This window comes from Amblyomma americanum, chromosome 4, assembly GCF_052857255.1.
Source record: "Amblyomma americanum isolate KBUSLIRL-KWMA chromosome 4, ASM5285725v1, whole genome shotgun sequence".
Classification (NCBI taxonomy): domain Eukaryota; kingdom Metazoa; phylum Arthropoda; class Arachnida; order Ixodida; family Ixodidae; genus Amblyomma; species Amblyomma americanum.
In genome coordinates this window covers 48350183-48364981 of record NC_135500.1, presented here as the reverse complement: position 1 = coordinate 48364981, position 14799 = coordinate 48350183, and the positions used below count along the sequence as shown (strand labels likewise).

The window sequence follows — 14799 nt, the reverse complement described above, 5'->3', positions numbered from 1 at the left end:
GATACTTTCCGGAATATTTATATATTCTTCCTAGACGCCATATAGTTTCATCACTGCTTCACTCCTTACGTTTAGCTAAACTTGTCGCCGGTGTATTGTGTCTTCTAAATTTGAACCTTCACTTTAGGCTGTAGTTTTGTTTGTAACATCTGCAGCAGTGAGGCAACATACAATCACTAAGAACGACGCTAAACAGTAAGGCCGCCAACAGTTGTCGATTTGGTCCTAGCTTCCCAAAAAAATGTCAGGATGTAAAGCTGCTTTAATGCTGAAATGAAAAAAGTGCTTAAACTACATAACAAGTAAATGTTCTGGGGACTGGATAGCTCTCACAAGCTTGAACAGAGATCCCAGATATGTGCGGTAAAGATGCGATAGATGAATGAATAAATTCGCCTAAAAAAAAAACAAGGTGGTTTATATGAGCAATTGGCGACAAGATCTGTTGGAGGGTGGTCTGGAAGAGTCTGCTGTCCCAGGATGTCTGAGCGCTGTCACGGTATCCTCCGTAGTATTTGCTCCCGGGGATCCCGGGCTATTTGGTGTTGTTCTCGATGTAGATGCAGCTGTCGGTTTAGAAAAAGCGACACGTCGAGAGCCTCGCAGTACGTGCTGTTCTGGAACGAGGTGAAATTAAGCTTGCGGTGTGGCTAAACAGCTACAGTTTAGTCGCCGCTCTCTGAGGATGTTCTTGTGCTTATCCTTAATGATGTTGCGGTTTGTTAACAGGTCACATTCGCCGGGTCAAGCATGGGAGCGATGAACATAATTTTGTTGATGTAGTGTAGCTGGTGAAGGCATGTGCAAAATGGTTTCCTGAATCCTCATAGTGATCTGGAGTCCACTGGATGATGGCTCCAAAGTGTGGATAAAATTGAAATTAGTGTTCTAGTGCTCTATACAGGCAAGGGGGAATAATGGTGCCAACTATGACTCTGCAGGCAGGGTGAATTTCCGCACAAATCAAGGACTGAAATGGTGCGCAAGGAAAGAAGGGTGGCTCCACAGATGTGCCTAGATTGTCGTTAACTTCAGAGTATGCAGACCCTTTCTTGAATAGCGATGTCGTTTCCACGTGATTAGGCAAGGTTGCGTCTGCTTAGTAAGTAGCAGTTTGGTCCGATGGGGTATTAGTGGAAGAAAAGTGCTTGGCAGGGGTGCCGCGTTAGCCGGTCGATATTCCGCGGATTAGGGAGAGCAGATAATGTGGCCCCTTATGAATGTATGGTTATAAGGAACACTGGAATATCGAAAAAAACATTTACGAGAGAAAAATAAAAATATATGCATAAAGCGGCCACCTTTCGACGCTCCTCTGTCAGGAAAAACATTTCACACGCGCTCGAATTTTAGAACACCACTGTTGGCTTACGTGGGAGCTTGGCAGGGTTGTCGGGCTTGTTGGAGTTTTCTACTCCTTTTTGCAACGTACTTGTAGCAGTGTTGGAAAGAACTGGAGCGGACAGTTAAGCTTCGTTTTAAGTGTAAGGCTCGATACCATTAATGGGTAAATGTCTATATATGCGGAATTTGGTCATTCACTACTTTACATTAATAGATCGCTCGGAGTCCACATATCACTATGGTACAGCGGTTAGGCGATACGCCACTGCACCGGCAAGTGGCTGTTTCAAGTACAGCTATTGGTGGAGCTTGTGAGACCGAGGTTGCTCTTCGCAAGCAACCTCTCGCGACCAACGATTAATTGAACTGCCACCGTTGGCAGTTGACTCACTATCAGGTGGGCAGGCTGCCACCAGCCACGGTGAGCTGGGTGTGAAGAGCTCATCATGTCACATGACCTACCAATGTGGCAGGGGGGTCACCTGTTTCTGTAAGGATTTTTCGCTCACGCCGCCGCGCTGCTGCTGACGATGACGACACCAGGATTTCAGCGAACGGTACCCTTAAGGCTGTCGTGTTAAAATTCCAATTTTTGTTTTGGTCCAGTTGAGCGGACGTCCCTTTTAGTGAGGCCCTGTGTCTCCCGGTGCTCCCGGCCTGAGGCACGAGACTACGAGTTTGCGGACACGCCTACTGACACCCCGGCTCTTAAGGTTAAGTAATAGAGAAAATCGTAGTGCTGTAGAGTTGCGTGAATGGAGCTCTCCTTTCTTTATTGTGGTATAGCTGGCTTGGGTAGTTTTTACCGCCAAATATTACTGCCCGTAAAATTTACAGAACCTGAAAAATTCCGCTAAAGACGTTATATTGCTGAGATAAAAACGGCTTGTCAAAAGAAGAACTAATACCTGTACCGAAGTACACTAAGCTTCAGTAGGATGTCCCGCCGCTGAAGAGCGAGGAACCATTCTAGTGTCACCGCCTCTGAACTAGCGTTTTAATAGCAATTTTAAAAGGGTAACATGAGAGAAGAGTTCTTGCGAACAGCAGTGCTCTGCATTAAAGTGGAAAGCTGAATGAATCGGAAGAAAAATAGGCTTTGCATCAATGAGACGCGGCGCGGCGACTGTTTTACCTTCATGTGCCTTTCCGCCTTATGTTTTCCGTCTTTGAGGTACGTCGCTTTTGGGCAAAAAGTGCGTGCTCTCTCTCGTGATAACTATTTGGCACAGGCGACTGCATTACTGAACAGGATTCTCGACAAGCTTCCTCGCCTGCATAATGATTGTCTACATCCAGGCTTGCGGCAGTGCTGAGACAGAGCGACGTCTTTAAAAGCTACCGAATTTAAAAAGCGCTGCTGAAGAAACCATCGCTACGTAATCTGGCCCCACTCGTAGAGGCGAAGTCGTGAATGAAATAAGACATGTTTTTCCAGAGACCACCCGAGAACCTCCTTTTACTGCGCGTCGCAGTCGAGGGCATCCCCAGGCCGCGGCGCGCACGTGGCGCCTTCCGACACGTGAGCCTCGGGCGACCGTTTAGCTCAGCGTCTTCATGGTGACCGGGACCCTTGTGAGAGGCCCGCGTTCGGAGGACTCGACCGGGTGGCTCTACTGTCATCAGGAGCCGCAGGCGGCCGCCAACTCCGAGCAGCTCGGCGCTTGCTGGCAGAAGGGGCTCTCCGTGCGGCTGTTCGGGTGGCAGCACGTGCGAAGCTCCAAGGCCTTGCGAGCGTCGCATGTCGACTCGCCTTCCTCCCCGTCGCTGGAGAACATGTGCAAGATCCGCCAGCCGAGCGAGTGCCGATGGGCGGCCCGCGTGGCCCGGTCGGTGTTGTCCTGGCACATGAGGCCGCACGGAGTTCCGTCGTAGGTACGGCGCAGTGCGTCTTCGACCACGGGCAGGTACCCGGGCAGAACAAGGCTGATCGGGAACGGCACGTAGTACGAGAGGCGGCCGCAGCGGTCAAAGATGAACACGTCGTCTTTGGATCCGCCCATGATGGACCACACGGGCTCCTGCTCGCTCTCCTGGTGCACGGCGAAGGAAACGCGCTGCTCCAGGTGCTCGCGGAGATGTGCCGACTGCCGGTCGTTGACAACCAGGAACTGCAGGTCGCTCATGTTTGGCCGAAGCTGTTGCAGCAGGGACTCCAGACTGCGCCAAAAGTGAAATAAGACCAACAAAGACACATTAGAGAGCTTTTGAATACGAAACCTAAACGAAGAGGCTTCTTTTCGAACTATGTATGGCGGTATCGCGGTATGTATGTGTGAAAACATTTTATCATAGGGGGCTACCGCATCCATAGTGTCATATATTTTTGCAGCGGCACGTAGGCCGGAAAGGGAAAAGCTTAATTATAAGCTGGTATTCCAGTATTCTACCATTATGTCGTACATGATGACTGGGGCCAGGAGAAAGCCCTGCACCCCTGACATTTTTCATCAGCACAGCGGTCGAGATGAATATCGTTTATTAAAATGAAAAAGAGACGACAAAATGGAGAGTAAGCCAGCATAAAATGGCACTTTCAAGGTAAAAACTACACCATCAGAGGAAAACACAAAAAGCATACAGCGATACTAAAAATTGAGAACTTTGGAACAAAGGACAGTGAAGAGAACAAAATGCGGAAACCAATAACATTCCGACGAAATGCTCTCTCAAGATAAACAAGCTTTGAGACCAAGACAAATTGTGTGTGCGAGGGAAACATTTCCACTAAAATTTTGCACGATATCTCTTCCAAACTGATGTTTTGTTCCAGAATTACATGAAATATTCCTGGCAGCCAATTTAAAAATGTGTGCAGACCATGAATAGTATGATCCATTTTTATGTTCCATGGGTTCCAGATATCTGCTGCATATGTCGGAGATCGGTTTTTTGTCTGGCTTGTGTTTGAAGAAAATACGTAGGATAAGTCAATTCTTGTTTAAGAACTCGACATGGACGACAAAGAGAAATTTTTGGTACGACAGTTATTTTATACTGAAGGAAATGTTTGGCGCTGTCGTAACATTGTGCAACTTTTTCAAGGCGGCAGGGGACATTTTTTTTGCTCAATTTTTTTTTAACATTGCCTGAGTTGTCCCGGGGAGTGAACTATATGATGTCGAAAATCAAATAGGTAGGGAGAAAGTAAAGGAAAACTAAAGCAGAATACTCAGTAAAGAGACATTAATAGAGTAGCATGACGTTATAGAAAAAAATGCCTTCCGATTAACATGCTAAGCACGAAATATTGCGCGAAAGAACAGATTTTTGCAGGCGGACACTACCGCCACGTGCCTGAAATCGCGATGGAGGTTTCCACTGACTCATGAAGATGAAGCCAGTTCAATGCGCGTCTTAATTTTTTGATCGCCAGTCTCAAAGTACCCAATGTACGGCGGCGGCTAATGCTCCAGTGCGGCGTTTTGCAGTGATGTTGGCAACGCCAACCCGTATTGCTCTAGTGCTGTGTTTCTGCCACAACGTTCTCGACACTATTTTCCTTTGTAAATTCACTGCCTATATATTGTCTACAAAAAAGAGGACTAAAAGTCATCATTATCATCAGCCTGACTACGCCCACTGCAGGGCAAATACCTCTCCCATGTCTCTCCCATTAACGCTGTTCTTTGCCAGCTGCGCCCACCATATCCCCGCAAAGTTTTTAATCTCATCCGCCCACCCGACTTTCTGCCACCTCCTGATAGGCTTGCCTTCTCTTGGAATCCCCTTCATTACCCTTAAGGACGAGCGGTTATCTTGCTTTCATATTACATGCCCTGCCTGGGCACATTCATCTTAATTTCGACTGGAATATCATTAACGCACGTTTGTTCTCTCACCCACTCTGGCAGCTTCATGTCTCTTAACATTACACCAATCATTCTTCACTCCACAGCTCTCTGCGTTGTCCTTAACGTAGGCTGAACCCTTTTCGTTATCCTCCATGTTTCTGCTTCATAGCTGACTTCGGGTAAGATACAGCTGTTGTGCACTTTTCTCTTGAGGGTAATTTGTAAACTTTCATTCATGATCTGAGAAAACCTGCCATATGCACTCTACTCTATTCTTATTCTACTAGTTATTTTTCTCATGATACGCATCAGCGGCCACTATCTGCCCTATGTACACGTATTTCCTGACCACTTCCAGCACCTCGCTATCAGTTGTGGACTGCTGTTCCCTTCTGAGGCTATTGAACATCACTTTGGTTTGGTTTTGTGTGTTATAATTTTAATATCTACCGTTCTGCTCGGCCTGTCTGACTCATAGATCATGCTGTGGAGCTAATCTCCTGAGCGACTTACCAAGACAATGTCATCAACGAATCGCAAATTACTTAAGTATTCCCCATTAACTCTTATGTCCAACTGTTCCCAGTTCACGCCTCGGAACATCTGTAAACAGGCGGTGAATGGCATTCTCCCTGCCTGATACCCTTCCTTGTTGAAATTTTATTGCTGAATTTATGAAGGATTAATGTAGCTGTGCAGTCGTTATACATGTGTTCCAGTATTTTCACATAATACCCCTCTACACCATGATTCCGCGATGCCTATAGAACTTCTGATGCTTGCAATGAGTCAAATGCTTTCTCGTAATGAATGGGGTTGTTTATATACGGCGCATTTCCGTACCACCTGATTGATAGTGTGAATACAGTCTATTGCCGAGTACCTTTTACGAAAGCCTACCTGACCATTTGGTAGATTGAAGTCTAAGAAAGTCCTGCCATAAATGTATACATCACCTACTGTCTACTGGATTTTTATTGCCTATAGATTACTTTATAGGAGTTGTCTATAGAAAGTCTGTAGACGTCTTAGACAAAAGTGTATGGACAGTCTGCAGACTTGCTGAAAAAATTCACATGGGTTTGGTGTTTTGTTCTGACCGCATTTTGGGCACCAAAACGCTTGGTGGCATGGACACTGCTTCATTCTCTCAGGCGCTTTATTCTTGTTATTAAGGCGAAAGCCTTTAATGGCTCCCCTTGTCCATGCGTCCGTCCGTCCGAGAAATGTGACACACTACAGATGTCAATCAAACGCGGTTCGGTGTCCATCGAGATATGTGCGACCGGGGTAATTTCCTCAATACCAATTTTCATTTCCATTTCTTTCAGTTACGGCGCGGTGTGGGTGTCCACCGCGATATGTGCGCAGGCCTCATTTCGGTTCCTTAAAACCAATTTTCCTTTCATTTTCCCGCCGCGGTGGCTCAGTGGTTAGGGCGCTCAACTACTGATCCGGAGTTCCCGGGTTCGAACCCGACCGCGGCGGCTGCGTTTTTATGGAGGAAAAACGCTAAGGCGCCCGTGTGCTGTGCGATGTCAGTGCACGTTAAAGATCCCCAGGTGGTCGAAATTATTCCGGAGCCCTCCACTACGGCACCTATTCTACCTTCATTCACTCCCTCCTTTATCCCTTCCCTTACGGCGCGGTTCAGGTGTCCAAAGATATATGAGACAGATACTGCGCCATTTCCTTTCTCCAAAAACCAATTATTATTATTATTATTATTATTATTATTATTAATATTATTATTATTATTATTATTCATTTTCCTTCTCTTAAGGCGCGGTTCGGGTGTCCAGCGAGATATGTGATACAGGCGTCATTTCCTTTCCTTAAAACAAAATTCCATTTCATTTTACTTCCCTTACTGAGCGTACCCGCCGCGGTGGCTCATTGGTTAGCGTGCTCTGCTACTGACCCAGAGTTCCCGAGTTCGAACCCGACCGCGGCGGCTGCGTTTTTATGGAGGCATAACGCTAAGGCGCCTGTGTGCTCTGCGATGTCAGTGCACGTTAAGGATCCGTAGGGGGTCGAAATTATAACGGAGCCCTCCACTACGGCACCCCTTTCTTCCTTTCTTCTTTCAGTCCATCCTTTATCCGTTCGCTTACGGCGCGGTTGAGGTGTCCAACGATATATGAGACAGATATTGCGCCATTTTCTTTCCCCCAAAACTAATTATTATTAATTATTATTCCCTTACGGCGCGGTTCAGGTGTCCGCCGATATATGAGACAGATACTGCGCCATTTCCTTTCCCCAAAAACCAATTATTATTATTATTATTATTATTATTATTTTTATTATTGCTACTATTATTATTATTATTATTATTATGTCTTGCGAAACCAAAACTACTGCCAGTTGTTCTTTTTGGTTTCAAAGCTTGCCGCTTGCTGTACCCCTCTCTAGGATGGCCACACCGTACCAAATAAAAACCCTAATTGCCAAATACCACTAAAAAATTCAGCGGCCACTTTACTGACCCAAAGCGCGGTGAAGCGAAAGCCCTTAGCGTGGTGTTACTGCTTATGTCACTAATGTGTGATGAAAATGTTGATTAAAGACTACAAAGAGCGTTTAGGCGGCATCCTTCCAGATCAGCTTTAAGGAGGCTTCCAGCAAGATTGCCTGGAGAGCGCTCCTCTCGAACGATGGTGGAGCGACTCAATGACGTCACATGCTCATAAGCCCCACGGCTTTATCATTTTTTTTCCGATGCCACCAGACCTATCTCGATTGATCGCGGCTGCGCGCAACTGTTTCCACTTTGGAGAGCCCTTAAGCTTCGTCTTTAATATTGGGACGCGACAGCGTGTTGCAGCATTGCCAAGGGGTCCACGGAGCGCCATCGCGCGTTAGGCGCGATGCCTTGCCCGTTGGACAATTTAAGGAAATTGGTTTTTTTGGGGGGGGGAGGAAATGGCGCAGTATCTGTCTCAAATATCGTTGGACACCTGAACCGCGCCGTAAGGGAAGGGATAAAGGAGAGAGTGAAAGAAGAAAGGAAGAGATAGGTGCTGTAGTGGAGGGCTCCGGAATATTTTGGACCACCTGGGGATCTTTAACGTGCGCTGGCATCGCACAGCACACGGGCGCCTTAGCGTTTTTCCACCATAAAAACGCAGCCGCCGCGGTCGGGTTCGAACCCGACCGCGGCGGCTGTGAGCGACTGGCTTGAGGGACCAATTGTGACTGTGCCCTTCGCCTCTTCTCTCTTTCCCTTCTATATCCCATCATTCCTCTCTTCCCCAGGGAAGGATAGCCAACCAGAACACTCTTCTGGGTAACATCTCTGCCTTCCCTTTTCCTCTTTATCTCTCTCTCTCTCTGGTTGGTAGAATGACTAGTTCGGGAAGACGGTGGTAGTCTTTGGAGGGAAACCTTGTCAAAAAAAAAAGAACTAAGAAAACCTATACAACTATATGGCCATATGGCTGCATAGAAAAGTTGTATAGGTTTCCTTAGTTCTTTTTTTTTCACAAGGTTTCCCTCCAAAGGCGACCACCATCTTCCCGAACTAGTCATTCTACCAACCAGAGAGAGAGAGAGAGATAAAGAGGAAAAGGGAAGGCAGAGATGTTAACCAGAAGAGTGTTCTGGTTGGCTACCCTTCCCTGGGAAGAGAGGAATGATGGGATATAGAAGGGAAAGAGAGAAGAGGCGAAGGGCACAGTCACAATTGGTCCCTCAAGCCAGTCGCTCACAGGAAGCGAAACAGTGCTTTGTATGCCTTGAGGACAGTCAATTCCTGTGGCCGGGGTAACAGGATCTTACCTTCTGTTAAAGAGCGAGGATAGAGGCGGCGCAGGGCGAAATGTCTGGTCGCGAAATCAGGGCACTCGCACAGCAGATGTACAATTCTCTTCGCAGCCACATCTTCTGCCAACCTAGCTTGCCAGGAGGGGTAGGAGGTAGCACGGCGAGGCCGAATTCCTCAACTCTCTAAGTGGGAAGGGCCTTAGTCCAATGTGTTTTGGGGGAATATCCCAAAGTGGCGCGAGTTTTAAATAAAAGAGTTATTGCTCACTAAAATGCACCCGAGTGTGGCCATATGGCTGCATAGAAAAGTTGTATAGGTTTCCTTAGTTCTTTTTTTTTCACAAGGTTTCCCTCCAAAGGCTTCCATAAAATTGCTTTGGGCCGCACCCGCGGAGCAGGAATGCAAAGAAAATTCTTTGTTGCTCTATACCTTAATTATTAAGCTGCCCATAACTCGTCGATGTTGATGTTACTCCCAGTTCTAAAGACAATTTAGGCGTTCTCACTTCTGAAACTTTGTGGAGCCAATTTTTTTCCTCCAGTTTTTCCTTGAACGCGAGGACTCAAATTTTTTTCTTCCCTGAATAATTCTGCTCTATCAACTGAACTGATTTGTTTTCGAGCATGCATGTCTTGGCGTTTTTTCTCATTTTGTCAGATCAGTTATGCCTGGATTATTCGTGAGAATATATCTGTTTGCGTTGTTGCTTCAGCAAAGAGACGGGCTGAGCGCCGCAAAAATTGCAGTTTGAAACTTAATTGCTTCTTTAATGCCACCACAAAACTTTATATTGCCTTCAAATAAATATTTCATTCATTCATAGCTAAGAAAACCTAGATAACTAAGTGGTTCGACATCAAATTGCAACGCGCTAAAAACAGTGCCCTAAAATAGCATTAGTGGGGCGCTAGCTTCAAAGCATAGCTGTCTGCTTTGTTACAACACTCGACGCTCCCAAACTGGATGCATTTGAGCGTGCTAGTGCTGCAGCGAGAGCACTGATGTCCTACGCACCCGGAGGCCTGCTGCCTGCACAAAGATCAGGAGGCCTTGAGCAGCGCGACGAGCGTGACGTTGCCCCGGTGTTCGGAGAGCGGATCGCGGCCGCCGTCCACAGTCCACGGCTCAGGCGAGCCGCAGATGGGTGTCCGGGCTGCTGACGCCTGCAGGCACCCCGCCAGCAGAAGCAGCGCCAGTCGGACCGCCATCCTGCTGCAAGAGGACAAAAGGGGAGGATTGTGCCGCCTCAGGTTCTCACTTTCAAAAGCAGTGCACCGGAAAACATCTTGGTTTAGACAATTACTAGCTGTCTTGAACAATCCTAAGCATCCATATGCACAGGAGGCTTCAGCGCACAAAATCAGAGGTAGGGGACAAGACAGCGCGCAACTTACAAGCGAGTTTGTATTGACAGGAATATTTTAGCATAACGATGCGGACAGACATAAAAACTAGAAAAATCAAACAGAAAATGATGAACCACGAAATAATGCGTGTCCACGGATAACAACTGCTATATGTGTCATCCTCTATAGAGATGCAATACAGGTTTATTATTAATGTGAGCCGCTTATGGCTTTCTCTGGCCTACTCACATGCGTTCACTGAACAAGAGGCACTCAGTCTTCGTCGCTTGCTGACTGCACACTTTATCGTGACCCTCAAAAATGTCTTCACCATCAGTGCAGCCTCACACAGCGGAACTTGGCCCCTGCTGTCTCATCAAAATTGCCAGCTACAATGCCCCTTCACACGCGAAGCATATGTTCGGTGATGGGCGTATCTGTGCCTGTGCCTTGTCTACGAAGCGTGGTGGATTCGGCGAATTGGTCATGCAGCGATTGAGACTTTAGCGCCCACACAGGGTGGAATATGAGACAAGGAGACACAGGTGCTGCGAAGGCGCACACTTGGCAAGAAAGGCAAAGCTTATCGAGGGAGTTTTGGTGGACGGTTGAGTGTTGGCTGTCGGAACCACGATAACAAACATGCGTGGCCGCTTAAAAAACTACTGGCTTCATGCACTGTCGGCGTTTCCGCGATGCTTACAGCGGAGCCCTGCTCTGCAGTGAGATGGACAGCGTAACTTACGAAGTTTATCCGTGAGTAATAAATAAGAGCTTATGCCTATCATCTGCGTCTGCGCGTCATCTGACGAGATGGTGCGGCGGCGGAAGAGTGTTGGCTGAGTGCTGGCCTTTTCATATCAGCAGTTTGGGGCTGCACAAGTAGCCCGAAGCCGTTCACTGAATTAGCTGCGGGCGCTTAGGCACAGCATGGAGTCAATACCTGGACCTCAGGGTCCAGATATTGAAGCTACAATGACGAAAGGCTGCTGCTTTTATTTATGAAAATGTATAATGCCACTGAGCTCTCAAGATGCTGTTTTCATGCGAGATGCAAAAACACAGAAACAGATATGGAAACATGATTTGTGCATTCCTGCAGGAGAAATTGGTTCCGTTTCTATAGTGACAATTTTGAACGACAAACGTGATTTCAGAGATTTGTGGAAAAAATCCATTATCACAAATGGCCTGCAGGCTCTGTAGCGCTCATTGATCTGCATTGCTCTTGCTTGTTCAGGTATCCTGACTTTTATGTTTCTTTTTATGACAGACCTGCTGTCAGACAAAATTTGCCAATCGTAAGCCAAGCTCTGATTTTATTATATGAATATGCGTGTGTGCTTTTATTTCAATTTTTGCCATTGTTATCATAGCCACTGTTGCCGCTATGTACTTTACTGCTGTCTTTAGGACTGAAATGTTAGCTACGCTATAAGCCACACTGTAGGTTGCTAATAACATGACCATCTGTGCTGGCTGACTTTTTCTTGCCTCTTTTTAAGACCGCAGTTATATCTAATTATTCCTGTTCACGAGGTTTCTGAGTTTCGTGCGGTGACGCGCGTTTTTTTAAGTTCGCTTATGTACAGCTGGCACGCCATACAACAAACATTAAACACTCGCCACGTCCCGCCTTTGCGTTTATTGTTTCTTAGCCCTGCCTGATCGTGCAGGTATCCGCTTTCATCAGTCCTATTTGTGGATGCGCAGCGCTCACCACTTGAAATCCGGTAGAGTGCAACGGACTAGAAGACGACGAATTGTGCAGTGGCACGGTCTGGAGTGCTCGCGCTAGGCCGTTCGCCGTTAAATAATCTCATTGCCATCAGGTAACCCGTCTCATTCATCGGCTTGCCGTAACGTAACATGTGGTGTGAGGTGCGGAGCTCATCCGCATCCTGGTACTGGAGCTTCGGCGCATGCGTCAGCCGTGGTCGTCGGCCGTGAGTTCTTAGCCTGCGTCGCCCGGCCGAGCCCCAGCCTTTCAGGCCCGAACAGATCTCGCCGTTGACCCCCCCTCCCCCCCCGCCCCGTCCCCCGCCCAGACCACTCGACACCACGACGAACTGAACTTTACGCAAGAACCCAACCTGCCGACCCCACCAACCCGAGACGCGGCCCACACGTGGCGACACTGTTCCCCTGCCCCTGCCGTTCGGTGCGTCCAAGGGCCTCGGCAGTCGGCTCCTCATAACCTGCGGCCCGCGTGCTTTGTGGACCGGGACTCATTCGCCAATCGTCTCATCCACCGTGGCGCCAAGCCGTTCACTTCCTTCTATATTCAACTATTTTTCAAGCCCATCGTCTTCTACAGCATTTCGTCTTCAGTGCCAATCTTCTCGTTCCCGATCGGGACCATCCCGCGGAGGCCCCCGGTAGTGCAACGGACTAGATGTCGACGAATCGGGCAGTGGTTCGGGCAGGAGTTCTCGCGCCGTGCCGTCCGCCATTAAATCTTCCTGTAATCATCTCTCATATCATCTCATTCATCGGCTTGCCATCACGTAACAATACCATCTTATTAGTAGTTATGTGGATTCATTCATTCCATGCATATTGAACAAATTGGCCACATCCTCTCCACTTTTGTCGCTGCAAAAAGACACTCCACCAAATTCAAGGAAGTTCTGAAGCCGTGAAAAGGAAGTCGAGAATTTTATTTCTTTCCCCGATTTTTTCTTTAATGCCTCCGGACACTGAGCGTAATGAAATGCCTAAAGACACCATCCCATAAAAACATGCTTCCGTCCGCGTAACACACGTAGATGCAATGTTTCATTTATGTGAGAACTACATGTAACTGTGCGTCTGCTTCTTTAAGATGCTAAATAATTTTTCTCTATTGCATGGTAAAAGACTGACGTACTGTCAGAATATAATGCAAGATTAGTGAATTTCAAGGATTAGATTTCAAGCAGTTCTTGAGAGTTCCCATTCAATTATTTAACTCTGTCTTTCACCCGCGGTTTTGGTTTTGTCTTTTAGAGGAAATATATAAGACCTGCTAGTGTCGAAATTGCGTCACTCGTTAACTGCTCAAGTTTATCTTATATACCAAAAAAATGTCTGGTGAAATGCCTGGTGCGGATTACTTCCTTTCATTTGATTTCTAGTTTCCTCGAATACGAAACTTGCCAGGAGTGGTTTCTTGCTACATTTGACTGGGCTGATTCCGAACACCAGTACGTCTTCGTATATTGCAGCTTCTGCGCACCAAACTGAACAACCGAAGGCAAATGAGATAATTAATTACACGATGAGCGCGTGCACGCATGCATCACTTCCCTCGAGAGGCTTATATATCGCCCATTGTGCCGATACGGTAGCGTAATTAGAACACAAGTCGGAAGAGATGTCGCTGATAGAGGCAAAGTTATTCGAAAGGAAAGTGCTGACAAGAAGAAACACGCAAAGAAACGGATCCTAACGGATTCAGGATGCTCCGCCACAAATGTTAGTCCAATAGACGTCACTTTGGGTGTTGAGGCGACACAAAATCCTCAGGCAACATAACGATAAGTGAGCGTTGCGACTCGGCATGGCAGATCAATCTCACCTGCTTGGCGTAGTCCAAAGCGACTGCTGTCGTCAGGGCCTCTGGCACCTCGAGCGTCTGGCTGCTGCTCTTCTGGCGGCAATCTGAGCAGCCTCCAGCTTTATAGATAAGGCACTTCCTTGGCCACTTCACGCGGCGTCCGCAGAATAAGGATGCTCTGCGTCAGACGCGCTGTTGTCGGCGCTCTGCTCGCTCGAGGAGGACATGACCTTCGGTTGAGTGGCGGCAGTCCGTGCTCTCCTTCCGATACGCACGTGGGCCGGTCTTATCGGGACCAGACTTGGCGGGGGCTTCGAGTGGACGAGGGCAGTTAGAACACCGTCGAGATGTGTTTCGAAGTATGGCGTCGAAAGTGGAAGACGGACAACGAGGAGTTCGAAACACACCCTATTCGTCGGCGGGCTTCTTATTTAGGTCTGTGGGAACGTCGCTTGAGTGCGATACGTAAATGTATGGATGAACAGACGCACGAACAAGAGGCGGCGCGGCGGCTTCCGGCTATTATCACCCGCTATGCTTCCGCTCTCCCTATGCAGCGTTTTGCATAATGTGGTAACTTTGTCTGTGCGACGTCTGCTAGAGTGAAGCAGGAAGCAGTGCCATTGGTGCCTACATTACAATGTCTAGAATATAGTGGCTAGTGTGCCTATCGAGAGAGCTGAGGTGGCACCGGGAGCAATGATTGAAAGCGGCTGCCGTGTAGGCGCGCTGCCGACTGGGAGTGAGCTAAAGACTGGGCGTGCTGCGTTTTCCTGACGAAAGTGGCGGTTTTGTGTTATTACTTTATTTTCAGTGTGAACCATTTTAACGCGATAGCGATAAAGGCACCGTTACGCAGAAAATCCGGCCTCACCATTGTCGGCGTTGTAAGCGAAAAATCAAGGGCACAACTCTGGCAGGTAGTCCCCAGGGACTACCCTAGAAGGCAGGTGGCCCATCTAGGTCACGTGACCTTGCGGCAACAGAATATCCGGCAATACCACGTTTACA

At 47.6% G+C, this 14799-nt stretch overlaps 1 protein-coding gene across 2 annotated transcripts; it reads right to left on the bottom strand.

Annotated features, from left to right (window-relative positions):
- Positions 1–2773: 2773 nt before the first annotated feature.
- LOC144127928 (selenoprotein P-like) lies at positions 2774–13969 on the bottom strand. Of its 2 annotated transcripts, none has more exons than XM_077660933.1 (3): positions 13810–13969; positions 9919–10116; positions 2774–3504 (listed from the first exon to the last, which is right to left on the bottom strand). In XM_077660933.1, exon 3 carries the CDS (start codon positions 3468–3470, stop codon positions 2967–2969), a length of 504 nt encoding a protein of 167 aa, XP_077517059.1. In that variant the 5' UTR covers positions 3471–3504; positions 9919–10116; positions 13810–13969; the 3' UTR covers positions 2774–2966. The 2 variants fall into 2 exon arrangements, with proteins under 2 accessions (XP_077517059.1, XP_077517060.1); XM_077660934.1 differs by having other exon boundaries at positions 9919–10113; positions 13810–13957.
- Between the last annotated feature and the right edge of the window lie 830 nt (positions 13970–14799).